Source organism: Nycticebus coucang, chromosome 1, assembly GCF_027406575.1.
Source record: "Nycticebus coucang isolate mNycCou1 chromosome 1, mNycCou1.pri, whole genome shotgun sequence".
Classification (NCBI taxonomy): Eukaryota; Metazoa; Chordata; class Mammalia; order Primates; family Lorisidae; genus Nycticebus; species Nycticebus coucang.
The window spans coordinates 152,455,435-152,472,560 of NC_069780.1; the positions used below are offsets into that span (position 1 = coordinate 152,455,435).

Here is a 17,126-nt window from a genome sequence, read left to right on the forward strand (position 1 = left end):
ATTTGTTCATTCAGTACATACTCCTAGAAGTGCTCACTGGAAGGAAAATTGTAGAGGGAATGCCATTAGATGGTAATTACTCAGAGAAAGGGAACATTGGAAAATGTGTTCTGCAGAGACACTAAAGACTGAAGGGGTGTGTGTATGTTAGAGACATACATATCTCTGTATACATAAAGACGTGGTCCACAGTTACGTAGGAACAACTTCCTAAACATCTTTAGAATCTACCTCTTCTTCCTATTCCTAGTGTTATTTCTGTATTTCAGGCCATCAGCATCTTTCATACACACTGATACTTCTTTCTTCTGACCTTGCTCTCTATTCTATCTTTGCACTGCTTTTCCATGTACAGAACTTTTCTCAGAGTCCCTTCGTTGGAGCATAGATTGAATGTGTATCTCCTTTTACCACAGAATAAAGTCTATAATTTTAATAGGTAATATTAATGTAGACTTTATAAATAGCCCCTTTATTAACCTCTCTTAATTCACTTACTTTTAGATACTGTCTGTTCACTACTGAGACCCCCCACCTGGCTTTACCTGCTCTTCCTTCTGGGTTCTGTGTTTCTTACGTTTGCCTTTGTGGACCTGTTCTCTGTTTTTGCCTACCCTGCTCTCAGGGCTGCAAAGCTGACCTTACCCTTTGGCATCTAGATGGGTTTGGACAATGGGAAGCCCTGACAAGAGGAGAGTGGATTACTGTGTTTATTCTGCTGGCTTCCTCCTGCCAAGTCATATCATCTTGGCTCTCCTAGAGGTCATGGTTCCTATCACATGGCCCTCTTTGTACCTCGGGCCTGGGTGTGGTAGCAGCCTTAGGAGTTGCCTTCTCTCTTAACTGTGCCCTGCCTTTCACACCTTATAAATAATCTTTTTGCTTTTTTTTTTTTTAAAGGTACCAACAATGACTTTATATTGTGTGTGTGTTTATTTCTAAGTATTACAAGGGTACAAATATTTTTGGTTGATGAATCACTTTTATAATGCTTGAATCATGGTTTTCAGTGTGCCCATCACCCAGATAGTCTTCACATAAACATTAGGTCGGTTTTTGCCCAACCCATCCTTTACCACCTGCTTGATTTCCACTGAGTTTTATCTCCCTCTAAGCACATGTGTACTCCTTACTTAGTTCCAATTAATAGTGAGTACATGTGATGTTTGTTTTTCCATTCTTTAGATACTTCACTTAGGTTATTAGTCTCAGGTTCCACCCAAATTGTTGCAAAAGGTATTAAGTCGTTTGTTTTCATGACTGAGTAGTATTTCATGGTATACATATACCACATTTTGTTAATCCCTCATGAATTGATGGGCACCCAGGTTGATTCCACAGCTTTGCAATTGTGAATTGTGCTATAATAAACATTCGAGTATAGGTATTTTTTTGATAAAATGATTTCTTTTCCTTTGAGTAAATACCCAGTAGTAGGAACGCTGGATCACATGTTGGGTCTACGTGTAGGCCCATAGAGTTCTACTGATTGGCAGTCCCACCAACAATGTAGTTGTGTTCATTCTCTCTGCATCTATCTAGCATATGCTGTTTTTGGACTTTTTAATAAAAGCCATTCTAACAGTGGTAAGATGCTATCTCATTGTGGTTTTAATTTGCATTTCCCTGATAATTAGTGATGTTGAACATTTTTTCATGTTTTTTGGCCATTTATCCTCTTTTGAAAAGCATCTGTTCCTGTCTTTTGTCTACTTTTTGATGGAGTTGTTTGGTTTTTTATTTTTCCTTGCTGATTTGAGTTCTTTGTAAATTTTAGTGATTATCCCTTTATCAGATGTATAGCTTGTGACTATTTTCCCCCATTTTGTAGATTGTCTATTTGCTCTGTTGATTATTTTTTGGCTGTGCAGAAGCTTTTTAATTTAATCAAGTCCATTCATTTATTGATATTTTTGTTGTTGCTGTGATTGCCATTGGGGCCTTCATAAATTCTTTGCCTAAACTGATATTTAAAAGAGGTTTGCCAACATTTTCTTCTAGAACTCTATGGTTTTCTGTCTTACATTTAAGTCATTTATCCATCTTGAATTAATTTTTGAGAGTGGCAAGAGATACAAATCCTATTTCATTCTTCTGCACGTGGCTGTCCGATTTTTCCAGCACCATTTTGTTGAATAGGGAGTCTTTTCCCCAGAGTATGTTGTTGTCTGATTTGTCAAAGATTACTTGGCTGTATGTAGATGGTTTTATTGATGTATCTGAGTTTTCTATTCTGTTGGCCTGTGTCTGTCTTTGTGTGCCAGTATCATGTAGATTTGGTTACTGTAGCCTTGTAGTATAGTTTGATGCCTAATAATGTGATGCTTCTAGATTTATTACTTTTGCTTAAGATCGCCTTGGCTTTTGGGACTCTTCTCGTTCCAAACAGTAGTTCTTTTCTTAAACTTTCTTTAAATTGCCTAGGTTGAGGGTACAATTTCCTGTTAGGATCCAGACCACTACATTGCCCAAAACTGAGCTACAGTCAAGCTTGTAGTTACAGCTGTGTTATTTTCCTGTAGCACTGATCTTCCTCTTTTTGTAAAAATTATTTGATGAGAGCTGTTTTATTCCTTCCTTCTTTTAGTCTTTCTAGTGCTGTTTCCTTTTCTGCCATTGTGATTCCCATATTATAGGAACTGAGATGTTTGAATGAATAAGGAGAAGATGGACATGTGAATTTCCCTGTGGTATAGCATAGTGTTTGTTTAGATATTTGAAATGAGATTTTTAGAGAAAATAGGGAAGAGAGTAGGTACTGAAGTCAGTACAGTCACTTCCGTAACTTCTAGATTTTTCATTCTTTTCAAAAAGTAAATTTAGCACTTGTTTTTCTTTACCTTTGCTTTTGCATATTAGATATTAACATTGGTTTACTTTTCTTCCATAAAATACATTTTATTATTATTAATGTGTATATATATATTTTTTGAGACCAATTCTTGCTCTGTTGCTCTGGGTAGAGTGTGGTGATGTGATCATAGCTCATTGCAGCCTTCAACTCCTGGGCTCTAATGATCCTCCTGGCTTAGCCTCCTGAATAGCCAGGATTACAGGAGCATGCTACCACATCCAGATGATTTTTTAAAAATGTTTTATTGACACACGGTTTGGCCATGTTGCTTAGACTGGTCTTGAATTCCTGGCTTCAGGTGATCCTCCTGGGTCTGCTTCCCAAAGTGCTAAGATCACAGATGTGAGCCACCGTGCCTGGCTTGTAAAATGCATGTAGATTTACTCTGTTGGAATATTTCATAATAGCATGTCTTTGAAGCAATACATACTATATAGGAAATGGGAGAGATTTTAATAATCACTTAACTGGGCACGAAAATAGGAAACATGCATGTGTACATCTATCTAGGTATCCATGTATCTTAATATACTGTGGAAGGAACGCAGTAAGAGCTGTTGTAGGGTAGATAATAGTTTTGTTTATCAGGATCACAATGTGTATGTGGTACTATACCCGTGCTCCTGGTAGGAAAGAGATGGCACATTCAAGCTGGACAGTTTGAGGAGGATTAAATGAAGAAACTGTTCACAAATATGTGGGCCATTTAGAACATCAACAAGAGATAATAGATCAGTGTAAGCATTTCACATTGTATGTCAAATCAGTACACTGAAACCCATAAATGCATCAGCGTACACAGTTATGATTTAATAAAAAATAAATTAAAAATGTTCTAGCAAACAAAACAAACAAACAAACAAAAAAACCAGCAAGAGATAATATAGTACCCTGGGCTAGCAACAGAAAGGATAGAATATTGCCCCTTAGACCTGAGGGGTAAAGAGAAGGAGTGGTTACTGAAACCTCCAAAAGGGAACTGTGAAGAGAAGGCTAGCTGACAACAGCTCTGGTCCCAGGTAGAGAGGATTAAAACCCACGGTGATCCAAGGTTCAGGAGGGGAGCCAGGGAAATAAATTCCCTGTCCCCATGTTCTTTGTACCCCTTGATTCCTGCCAGTGCTGCTGCCTTCCGTGCCACCCCCCCCCCCTAGCACTCACACTGCCCTGCAGCCATGCAGGAGGGGAGCCTGTTACCAGATTCCTTCTGTCCTTTGACTCCTGCCAATTCCACCCCCACCTCTCCATTGGCAAACCTAACTGGAAGACTGGGTGAGAGACTCCCTGGATACAGTCTGTAGGTCTGCCTCCTGGGGCAAAGTGCTGAACGAAGGAGGGTAGAAAGTGCATTGGCAAGGTATCTGCGAGAGAATGAAAACACTTTGCTCTCTGGTAATGATATACATGAATTATTGTTAATCTGTTATTGTGATAGGGGGAGATTCATTGTAAGATTATTACAGAATTTTAAAAGGGGATTCTCTTGAGGGAAATTTTAATTAAGAGAAAAAATATTCTAGAATTATGATTAGGGCCCACAATTATTTTTATGTCCTTTAGGTATTAAAGAAAGAATGTATCTATCCTATGAAAGGATTTAGTATGAAAACAATCTTCCTAGAACACTAACTTTAACACAGAACTCTCCATCACTTCTCTAAAAAATTACCATTAAAGGTGGCACCTGTGGCTCAAAGGCAAAGGAGTAGGGCGCTGGCCCCATATACTGGAGGTGGTGGGTTCAAACCAGTTGGTGCCCTGGCCAGCAACTGCAAAAAAAAAAAAAAAAAAAAAAATTACCATTAAAAATAATATTCCACTGCTTTTTTTGGTATTTGTTTACTCTAGAGCAGCTGTTCTCAACCTGTGGGTCACAACCCACAGGAACTGTATTAAAGGGCCACGGCATTAGGAAGGTTGAGAACCACTGCTCTTTGTGTGTTTGTGTGTTTGTATAATATATATGAGCAATAGAAGAAATCACTGTGACAAATTTAACTTGAAAAAAGGGACAATTACCATCCAATATGGAAGCTCAGGATTGAAGTTTCTTCATGAAGATACTACTGTTGTGTTAGTGGAAAGGGTGTAATACATTCTCAGTAAAAACCACTAATGGTCTTTACTCAATTCTTATTCTCCTTTATGTCAGCATTTGACATCCTACATTACCCAGATAAATCCTAGATAGTCTAAGCTTTGGTTTTTGTATCACTTTGTTCTATTTCTCTTTTGTTTATTCTTATGTCCAAAGAATGGCCATTGTATGCTGCTAAACAAGTCAGACACAGCCCCTGTGTAGTTATCCTTTCTTTTTCACTGTCCTACAGTCTCTTTTGAGATGCTATGGACACATAAGGGAGTTCTTGGCTGGGACTTAAAGTAGAAAGGAGAGGGCAAGTATTCCCAACAGAGGGCTAAGCACGCAGTCACCTAGGGTTTTAACAGGTGATGGTATGTTTGGGCAATAGCAAATGGTTCAGCATGATTGGAACTATAGGACTGCTGAGCATTTGGGAAGGTGCTAGATTGTCCCAAAGAATATTCTTAATAGTTAACAAATGTTCTTCCACCATAAAGGATGTTCCCCCTCATAACTTACACTTCTGTCATTGGGGACCATCATTCTCCCTACTTCCAAATCCTGAAGTACCATCTTCAAGGTCTGCCTCAGCAACGGTGATCAGTCCTCAGGTTGCATCATTTCTGTGTTCAAAACATTTTTCTATGCATCCATCCTTTTCTATTTTCACCATCAATACAGTACATTATGTGTCACCTAATTATTAGATTATGTCAAAACTGGATTATATATTCCCCCTTTTTCTCTCTGTCTCTCTCAAAATTTCTAAAATTCCTCCTTTTCCCATGTTGCTCATCTTGAACAAAAATGAATAATATTTTATTTCCTGCAAGATAACTTCTTTTCTATGCCAGTATCTTAAACACATAATCTTTTAATAAACACAAAAATCTCAAGCATTCTTACTCACAGAAAAAATCCCACAAAATTACAGAATTCAGAGATAATCTGCAGCAAAGAATATATCGTTCCATTAACTTTGAATTTTTATTAAAAACACAATGTGCTATGCTAAATGAGGATTTTTTAAGTACAGGTCCCTATTCTTCCAATAGTATCTTCTTCGCCACAATTCTAACCTATTTGGGTTTGTGTGTTATAATTTTCATTTTTTTGAGACATAGTCTCAAGCTGTCGCCCTGGGTAGAATACCATTGTGTCACAGGTCACAGTAACCTCAAACTCTTGGGCTTAAGCGATTGTCTTGCCTCAGCCTCCCTAGTACCTGGGACTACAGGCGCCCATCACAATGCCCGACTTTTTTTTTTTTTTTTTTGTAGTTGTTGTTTTAGCAGGCCCAGGCCGGGTTTGAATGCGCCAGCCTTGGTGTATGTGGCCGGCGCCCTAACCACTGAGCAATAGCACTGAGCCATAACCTATTTGTTTATCTAGCTAGATCACTTGTCTCCATGGGAAGCTATATTTTAACTGAACTACTCTGAAGATAGCCTGTTTTGGAATCTTGGTTCCGCTACCTATTAGTTTCAGCATTGTTACTCATTTCTCTAAGCTTCCATAACTTTATGTGAAAAACAAGGACAGTGACAGTACCTAGTTCACAGGGCTGAGGTATGGATTGAGTTAACCCGTGTAGCCCACTGTGAGCATGTGTGAGCACGCAGTGCATGTTGGCTATAAAATGTTATGTACCTTGCACACTTGTTGCTCATTCCCTCTGTGCTCTTGTTGACTTGCCTCCCTCTACCACTAAATGCCCCCCTGGTGGCTTCCATTATTGCTTGGGTTTTACTTGCTGTTTCAAGTTCATCTGTTTCCTCTTCTTTAGTAGTGTTTTCTAACTATTCCAGTTCATGTTGACCTCTGAGTTTCTATAGATCCCTTTATGCCACTTTAGTAATTAGTCATGTTTCTATTTTTATGGCATATTTCTGTCTTTTGTGGTATTTCTTTTTAAATTTACATACAGTAAAACAGTTGTGGAATTGCCATCACTATCGAGATACAAAACAATTTGCTCACTCCAAAACCTATCTTGGTATTTTTTTGAACAATTTCTTGAGTATACATTCTTTTTTAACATGTACAATTTAGATTCTTGAACCTAGTATTTATTTTACACTAATTTGTCTCCCCTCTATATGGCCGAGCCTAGTTTTAAGCATATGGTAAGTGTTTGAATGTTTGAATTATATAAACAAATCCTAAAAGTATGGTAAATTTGAACATATTAAGAAGCTACTAATTTCATTTATTTAACTGTGGTCTTTCAGGTCTTTTTCGTTTTGGTGCAGAATTTCAACTGAAATTATTTCTATATAACTTGACAAACAGGAACCCTGCCAAGGTTAATAAAACCTATTTTTTGTTGGTCTTTGGAAAACAAGAAGCTTCCTCCTCCATTCTTTTTTTTTTTTTCTTTCTGTTTTTATTATTAAATTTATACTTATGGCTTCTATTTTTTCTAACCCTATTAGTTTAAATTCTAATGTGAAGCATTAAAAATTTTACATGTTTCTTCCTCTTGACCATATTTGGCTATTATGATGTTATTAATTATTTGCAGAATTTTGCTTTTTTTCTTAAACACGGTCACATATTAAGCCATTCAATGAAAATGGAAATGACAGAATGCAAAATAGAAAACCTTTCTGTTTTCTGAGCTTTATTTTTCCATGGGCCACTTTTGTTCTCCTTCCTGGGGGGTTTCTTTTATTGATTGCCCCTAAAATCAGAGGTCAGTGCAAGTAAGAAAATTTATAGATGGATAAAGGTGGGGCTGATATGGACAAGCAAACCCCAGTCTTCACTCTTGGGTATAATGGAGTATTGCTTCTTCTCCATGAAGGATAAGTTATGGTTGAGATTTACAACTCATTCAGTAGACTTTACTACCAAATAGAGTTACTTGAATTGAATTTATTCATGTGTCTCTTTTTTTTCCCTTCCCCAACAGCTTCCATGCCTATGGCTGTTCTAAAATTGGGCCAAATAGATCCATTTCAGAGAGGCTTTTTCTGTAAAGACAACAGCATCACGTATCCGTACCATGACAGTACCGTCACAACCACTGTCCTCATCCTAGTAGGGGTTGGCTTGCCCATTTCCTCAGTAAGTAAATTAATAAATAGGTAGTTATGGGTTTGCTGTGCTGATGAAGTGATGGAATCGGGGTGGGGATGAACGCACAGTGCTGTCATCACCAGTGTTGATGTGGTGAAGGATTGCTTGAGGAATATACCCACTGTTTTAATCCAGGGGCAGTGTTTCCCCAGTTAAAGATTAAAAGTAGATGTTACCCAAAACAACTTGATGTCATCCTGAAGAATGATAGAATGATTATTTTAGAATGGAAGAATCCATTTAAATCATTTGGACCAACTCCTTTCAGTATGTAAGTGAAGAAACTTAGGCCCAGCTGCTTGCTCAGTAAGCTATCTTTTTATTTATTTATTTTTTTTGAGACAGTTTTGCTATGTCACCCTCGGTAGAGTGCCATGGTGTCACAGCTCACAACAACCTCATACTCTTGGTCTTAAGTGATTCTCTTGCCTAGCTTCCCAAGTAGCTGGGACTATCGGTGTCTACCACAATGCCTGGCTATTTTCTGGTTGTAGTTGTCATTGTTGTTTAGTAGGCCCAGGCAGGGCTTGAACCTGCCAGCCTCGGTGTATGTGGCTAGCACCCTACTCACTGAGCTTTGGGTTCTGAGCCCCAGTAAGCTATCTTATGGCATAGTTGAATCTAAGATTATGCTCGCTTTATTGTTACTAAGTAGAAATTGAGGCCATGAACAAGGAAAAGGTTTACTTATTAAGTTAACCAAAAAAACTCAGCAGAAAGATGATAAATATATAATAAAATCCTCAGAATATTATTAAAACTCTATAACTGTTAAGTTGTACTATCCTTTAGATGGTTCATCACTTTGTAAGATAATATTGGGTGATTTCCTTGTTTTAGATAATTGAAAAACGTTCATTCTAAGTTAAGATTAGCAAACTAGGTCAAGATTGCCACTTGGGATGTTGTGTCTACTTTCTTATCCTAGTCTCTAATTCCTAACTCTTGCCCTTTGTCATTCTATGTGAACTCTAAATAGAAGGGAAGGAACAGGGCAAAGATCTCCCTCCTTGAATGTTTTGAAAGTGCAGCAGACGACATTGTATATCTCGGTTGGCCACCTGTCTGTTGTCATTTGGCTTCCCTAGATACTTGACTTACAGAATTTCAGTGTATCAGCAAACTCAGCAGCCTTATTCCACAATAGGATTGGCTAGCTTTTCTTTCCCTATATTGCCCCCAAAGTGACTAAGAATAACCAAGTTCTTTACTTTTTCAGTTCATATGTTTTATGCCTTTTTGGCTGGGAGTTTTTAAAAAAATGGCCTTCAGCAGTATTCTGAAGGCTAAGGAGACTCGGATTTTATTATATTCCAAGATATATTTCTATGTATTTATAATTCTAATTTGATTGTAATTACTTTTATGAGAGTGAACGGGAAGAAAAATCTGAGAGTATGAGATATTTTTTTTTACTAAGAAATAAATGCTACCATAACTGGTAACTTCTGTTTGAGCCATGAGGCTATGAGAAACAGTGTGTGGGGAAGCACACAGTTTTGCCTCTTAGATGGTAATAGATGGTGTTACTGTACTTGTATGAAGTATAAGGTAGCTAGCTGGCTGGGAGCAATGGCTCATGCTTGTAATGCTAGCACTATGGGAGGCCAAGGGGGTAAGATCACTTGAGCTGCAGAATTTTGAGACCAGCCTGAGCAAGAGTGAGACCTCAAGACCTCATCACTACAAAAAATAGAAAAATTAGTATATACCTGTAGTCCCAGCTACTTGGGAGACTAAGGCTGGAGGAGTGCTTGAGCCCAGGCATTGGAAGTTGCTCTGAGCTATGATGATGCCATTGCACATTATATTCTAGCCTGGGTGACAGAGTGAGACCCTGTTTAAAAAAAAAGAAGTAGTACAGGTAGTTGTTGTGGGCATGATTGTGAACAATTATTGCCAGATAAAGTTTTTAAAAACTGTTTGAGGACATAATTGCTTGAGGGTTCAGGAAATTACTTTTAGTTATTTGACTTGGTACATTTAATCTTTTTCTTTAAGAAAGTTTAATTATAAAAATAATACAGACTCATTCTTAAATTTAAATAGTTTACTGTAAAGGACAAAAGAAAAAGAAATAATCCTTAGTTCTGCTTCCTGAAGATAGCTACAGTTAACATTTTGATAGTATTTCCTTTAGTTAGGCTGTTCTTATATCATTATGAGCACACTGCAAACTCAGTTTTGTGCCCTGTTTTTAATTTACTTTTGTAACAAATATTTGTAAGTTACAGTATTATAAACATCAAGTAGTTTAAATGAATAGTAATAAGGCTAATTGTTTCTTTAAAGAAGTAGTGGAAGAGGACCTGGTATTAAAGAAGTAGTGGAAGAGTCCTTAAATTCTTGGGTATTGATTCCTATGAGTTTGCTGTTAGAGAGAATTGACATGGCAGAATATTTTAACATAGGCTGGGCAAGATGGCTCACACCTCTAATCCTAGCACTCTAGGAGGCTGAGGTGGGTGGATTGCCTGAGCTTATAAATTCCAGACCAGCCTGAGCCAGAGCAAGACCTCATCTCTAAAAATAGCTGGGCATTATGGCAGGCCCCTGTAGTCCCAGCTACTTGGGAGGCTGAGGCAAGAGAATTGCTTAGGCCCAAGAGTTTGAGGTTGCTGTGAGCTGTGACGCCATGACATTTCACCTAGGGCGACAAAGTGGGACTCTGTCTCAATTCAGAAAGTAGTTATTTGGCCAGTTTCTGAGCCTTTAAGTTTGCAGGTGGCTTGTGGACTAATGCTTTGTGGAAAGGATTCTTGCAAATTCCTAGGGTAGATTTGTGTGTTTTATACATAACATCCAGATACAGAAGACAATTTATTTTTTATAAAGTAAATTGTTTGTTTTTATATATATATACCTTACAATTTGAGAAATAAGATTCTAGATGATAGAAAAATCCACAGTTTAAAGCAATGACTTATTTTTACAGTCCAAGGTCCATAATCTTTTTTAAAAAATGCATTCTGTACTGTTTCATTTTTTAGCTATCAAAGGTGGGATCTTGCTCTGTCACCGAGGCTAGAGTACAGTGGTATTATTATAGCTCATGGCAGCCTCAACCTCCTAGGCTAAAGGCATCCTCTTGTCTTGGCCTCCCCAGCATCTAGGACTACAGGAAAGGGCCACCATGCCTAGCTAGTTACTTTTATTTTTATTTTTTGTAGAGAGGGAATCTTGCTGTGTTGCCTAGGCAGATCTCAAACTCCTGGCCTCAAGTGATTCTACCACCTTGGCTTCCCAAAGTACTGGGATTATAGGCATGAGCCACTGCTTCTATCCTCCTTTTGGGTTTTAATGATCCACTTTTGGGTTTTTTTTTAGATAGTCTTACTATGTTGACCTCGGTAGAGTATTGTGGCATCACAGCTCACAGCAACCTCAAACTCTTGGGTTTAAGTGATTCTCTTGCCTTATCCTCCCAAGTAGTTGAGACTACAGGTGCCCGCCACAATGCCCGGCTATTTTGTTGTTGTTGTTATCGTTGTTTGGCAGGCCTGGGCCGGGTTCTAACCTGCCAGCTCAGGTGTATGTGGCCAGCACCCTAACCACTAAGCTATGAGTGCCAAGCCATAATGATCCACTTTGGATGTGACGCTGAATTTGTTTTTCCCTCCTTTTCTGGCTCTGTTAAGGTCTACCGTCTCTCTTGGCAATTCCTTATACATTTATTATTGCAAAGTTTTACATTTCTAGAACAATGATAGTAACAATAAAGTCAGCGTTAACTCTCAAGTCCACATGTTGCAATGAGCAAATGTACTTTATGTTTAAAATGCATAGTGTGGAGATAGAAAAGTTATCTATTCAGCCTAAAATAAGCATACACAGTGCTTATAAAACTTCTAAAGAGAGATGTATTATTTATGGTGTCTCAAACCACATCATTTCAAACTAGAAATGTATGTGGAAGAAGGCTTAATCATTTTATACGTCTTATAAATTAATGAGAAACAGATGAATGCCGCAAAGGTAAATGGGCAAAAGACAAAGTTGTCAGTGAGAGAAAAAAGTTGCCAAGAAATATAAAAAGATTCAAAATTCTTTTTTTTTTTTTTAAGATTCAAAATTCTTGAGAAATCAAAGAAGTTCATATTAAAATAACATTGAGAACATAGTTTAGCCTGTCACATTAGTAATAGAACTTTCTCAGCTTGTCAAGCTTAGAAAACAGGTACTTTCCTATCCAAATCTGGCAGAGGTATAAATTGGTATTAAAAAGAATATATTTTTGGACCTATAAATTATACTAGAGGCAATTTGTTCTGGAAATAATTTTCCTTCAGAGAATTAGTTGCAAGACTGATCATTACAGAATTATTTTTCATAGTAGAAAATCAGAAATAAATTAGTTCAGCTGTAGGGGACTGTTTTATAATTTACCCTAGTAATGAAATGTTGTGATATTCACTTATTTCATAATTTTTTATATTGACATAGGAAGATTTTTGTAATATATTGAGAGTGGAAGGGGGGAGCATAGTAATGGTTCTCTCTGAATAGTGGGATTATTAGTATATGACATTTTCATTTTATCTTCTGTATTTTTCCCTCCATTTGCTTTTCAAATAAGGAAGCCTATTTTTATTTAAAAATCTATTAGAAATTATTCCATTTTCATTTTCACATTCCTGAAGTTTAATTGTTTTAACTATTTACCCGTTTTCACATAGTTATTATGGAAGCTTCAATGTTAAGAGTGTGGGTTTAGTTTTGTCTGTTTCTAAGGAAGGACCAGAAGAGAAAAAAAATCCAAATAATGATATTTTGACAATGCCCAGTAAATCAAAACTCTACTCCTTGTAGTGGGGCTCAGAAGCCTATGCGGTTGACTAAGCTTTCTTTTTTTTTTTTTTTGCAGTTTTTGGCCGGGACTGGGTTTGAACCCACCACCCCACCTCCTCTGGCACATGGGGCCAGCGTCCCACTCCCTTGAGCCATAGGTGCCATGCTGACTAGGCTTTCTTAAGAGTGTTGTCTGTGGAGCTCAGTGGATCCACAGATAAATATGTGACTCCTTGAATGTGGAAAGTTTGTCTTAAATGTTGCAGTATATTATAATCCAGTTCTGATATTAACCACCTGGAGTTAGCATCTGACTTCAGGTTTAAGATCACAGTCACCACTAACACTTCCTTCACTGTAGTTTTCAGCTGCAGGTTTGAGGATCACTAGGCCAACCACATTTCTGACTAATTAGCTACAAATCTGGAGGATTCCTATGACCCTACTGGGTTTAGTCATTGTCCATAGCAACTCACATAACTCAGGAAGTCATTTTACTTATGATTATAGTTTTATTTCATAAAGGATACAAGTTGATGAGCCAAATGAAGATGCACATAGGGTGAAATCTGAGGCTTGGGGGCAGCCTAGACAAAGTTCTTTTGCCCTCTCCCAGTGAAATGAGGAAGTGTCACCCTTCTAGCACATTGACATGTTCACCAACCAGGCAGCTCCTTTGAGCTTTGGTGTCCATGTTTTTATTGGCCTTTCCTTACATAGGTGTGACTGATTGACTCATTGGCTACGCGAATGAACTCAATCTGTTCAGTCCTCCTCCCTGCCTTTAAGGTTGAATTGGCTTAAAGTTCCATCCCTCTAATCACATGGTTAGTTTTTCTGGTGACTACCTCCCATTCTGAGTTGTCTCCATTACCATAAACTCAGATGTGACCCAAGGCTCAAGAGTAACAAAGACACTCCTATTAGGAAATTCTAAGGATTTAGCTTCTCTTCCAGGGACAAAGGCCAGATTCTCTGTTATAGACACCTGTCTCAGTATTTTTTTACTCTGTAGATATGGTGCCTTGAATGTAGTTAAACACTCAGATGTAGATTTGATATAATTTAATTTTAAGAAGAAGTTTGTTTAAAAAAGCACAGCCTGAAAGTCTGCTAACACAAGTTTATTAAGGAGCTGGAGACTTTCTCTCTAATATGGGCTTCTATTATTGGGGGGAAAAAAATACTAATACTTGTAAGATGATAAAGAAGACTTTATTCAAGATTGTTGCAACAGGGGAGAGAGATTGAGCTCAACTCCTAATACAATAAGAACAAGGGGGATTTATAGCCAAGGGTCAGGATGAGAGGATCAGTGAATGTAAAATTACTAGAAGGAGACATCAAAGGTGGGGAAATTTTTTCTATACTGACCTAAGAAGATTCTTGCTGAAGCAGGCCAAGGACTTACACATCAAAGGTGGTGGATGAGAAACTTGATCATGTATCTAGGATGAACAGCTATTAAGGTCTAGGGAAATCTACTAAGCTGACTAGCAGGATTTTTGCTAAGATTGGGTTGTGCAAACCAGGCAAAGATAAGCTGGATGTGTCCCACTTTCCCACTTTCACTTCAATAGGCAACAAGATAATTAATAAGCTTCATTAGAGTAGGAATAGTCTGTGTTGCTCACCACTGGGTCTTTAGTGCAAACCACAGTGGTTGGCACGGAATAGGTGTTTAATACATAGAGGTAGCATTTTTAATGAAATACTATGAGATATGAAGTAGAATAAAATTGTTGTTTATGTTTGGCAATAACTACCATGGAAATTCAGCTTAACTTTGTGGGAATAACTTTGACTTTATTTCCAGGTCATCTCTTAATATCAGATACCTCATAGATGTGGTAAATAAATATAATAAATATCTCATAAATATGAGATACCCCCAAATGGGACGCAATTATATTGAATGTGTATCCTGAATAGAGATATCTTAAGATAAAGAGGAAATTGAAGTATTGAAGAAATACAGTATTGTGGAGGTTGGTTTCTTAGGTTGCAAAAAAATGTTATTTCATTATTCCCTTATTCCCATGTGAAGCTGAATCTCCAATATTCAGCATTGTAGAAAGTACTGATTCTGTGAGTTTTTATGAGCAATTTTCCCTGCACTCTTTCTTTATATAATTGTCATAAGATAAAATAATACCAAATGCATCCATCAGGGATTTGCTATAATCACAGATGTTTTCTTTGTTTAAAGCCATACTTTTTGGTTACAGGAGCCCAGGAATTCGAGGTTACAGTGAGCTATGATAAGGTGCCATCCTGGGTGACAGAGTGAGACCCTATCTCTAAAAAATATATATAATAACAAAAAGTGACAAAAAAACTGGGTGCTTTTGTGGTACCTTTGAAAGAGGTAATGTATAGAATTCAATATCCTAACAAAAAATGTACTGAGTACTTAGATCTGGTATATTAAGTATTTGTTACACATCCATTTTACAGAGACTTGAAATATCTTGGTAAATTTTATTTTATGTTGGATGAATTTAACAGAAGAAAAGTTATGTGAATATATTCAGCCTTCTGTGTCCATGGGTTCTGCATTTGTTGATTCAGCCAGCTGTGGATTGAAAATACTTGGGGGGAGCAACTCAATAAAAATAACAATAAAAATAATACAAATAGAAAACAGTACAGTATGACAACTATTTGTATAGCATTTACATTGTGTAGGTATTATAAGTGATCTAGAGATGATTTAAAGTACATGGTAGGATGTACTAGGTTATATGTAGTATACAAGTACTGCACCATTTTATATCATGGCCTTGAGCATCCATGGGTTTGGTATCTGGGAAGAGGGGGTAAGGTGGTAGAGTGGGGGCTGGAGCCCCGGAATCAGTCCCCCAATTATACTGAGGGATGACTGCATGGAATGTGTATATAATGAAAACTGAAGCATTATTAGTTTCACATTAGCCAAGTTTACTAAATTCTGTGGTTTTTCCCAAATTAAAGTTTACCTTAGTAGGGAAATATCTGTTCATAAAATCTTTTTTTTTTTTCTTTTTTTGAGACAGAGTGTCACCTTTGGTAGAGTGCCATGGTGTCCCAGCTCACAGCAACCTCAAACTTTTGGGCTAAAGCGATATTCTTGCCTCACCCTCCCAAGTAGCTGGGACTACAGGCACCCGCCCAACACTCGGCTATTTTTTGTTGCTGTTGTCATTGTTTTTAGCTGGCCTGGGCTGGCTTTGAACTCGCCAGCCTTGGTGTGTGGCTGGCACTGTAACCACTGTTCTACAGGCGCTGAGCCTGTTCATAAAATCTTAAGATTTTAAAGCCTTCAATGAATCCCCAACAATAAAAAAAAAAAAAAAAAGATTTTAAAGCCTTTTTGCATTAGATAAGTTAATAGTTTGGGGGCATGTTATGGAATACTAAGCTTAGATGGTTAAAGCCTGTTACCTCATGTGCTGAACTCAGTTTCACTAAATCAGTAGACATGATCTTTTAACTTTTCTATTGCATGTATCTTGGTAAGTCTGCAGGATTCAATTAGTTAAATGATTCTTCAGTAAGCCCTAAAAGCCGTTTCAACTACATGAGCTTCTTCAATGAATTATTTGTGACAAGAAGACAAATGAAATGAAGATGTGCTTGCTACTACCAGGAATTAAGTCTTTATAACCACCTAAACTTTTTTTTTAATGTTTTTAAAATAAATTTTATTGTTTATATTTATTTATTTTAATTTTTTTTTTCGTAGTTTTTTTTGGACGGAGCCGGGTTTGAACCCACCAACTCCAGTATATGGGGCCGGTGCCCTACTCATTTGAGCCACAGGCACCGTCCATATTGTTTATATTTAAACAACAGGATGTTATGAGACACATACAGTAAAATGGTTATGATAGTGAAACATTAACACATCCTTTATCTCACATAGTTACCAGTTATTCATCTCCCTCCCCTCTGGCAAGAGTAGGTATAATCTCATTCAGCAAAAACTCTGAGTACAATATGCTGTTAACTAACAATAATCCTTTTTGTTTTACATTAGATCTAAAGATTTATTTTATATAGCTACTTTGTATTCTTTGGCTTATTTATTTTTATTGTTTCAGAGTATAAAGATTTAGATTACAGTATTTGCATTTGTTAGGTAGAGTCACTCTTATAATTGTGTCCTGCCCCCAAGAGGTATGCCTACACCCTAACATTGTGCCTATTAAGTGGGAGCACCCCCCCTTCCTCCCACCTCCCCTTTTCCCGCTCCCTCGTTCTTCTGCCCCCCACCTTGAATTGACCTGTACTTGTAATCAGTTACGTTCCACCTCCCCTTTCCCTTTTTCAAGTAACATG

General features: G+C 37.5%; 1 protein-coding gene across 8 annotated transcripts in view; it reads left to right on the forward strand.

The window, feature by feature from the left end:
- The window catches only part of PLPP1 (phospholipid phosphatase 1), a 115,466-nt gene that overhangs the window by 36,235 nt on the left and 62,105 nt on the right, over positions 1 to 17,126 (forward strand). For 5 of the 8 annotated variants that reach the window (XM_053590557.1, XM_053590560.1, XM_053590565.1 and 2 more), the window contains exon 2: positions 7,852 to 8,006. The exons of the other annotated variants lie outside the window; for them this stretch is intronic. In XM_053590557.1, coding sequence (XP_053446532.1) covers positions 7,852 to 8,006 — 155 coding nt within the window. The remainder of the gene's footprint in view (positions 1 to 7,851; positions 8,007 to 17,126) is intronic. 8 annotated transcript variants of the gene reach the window in all.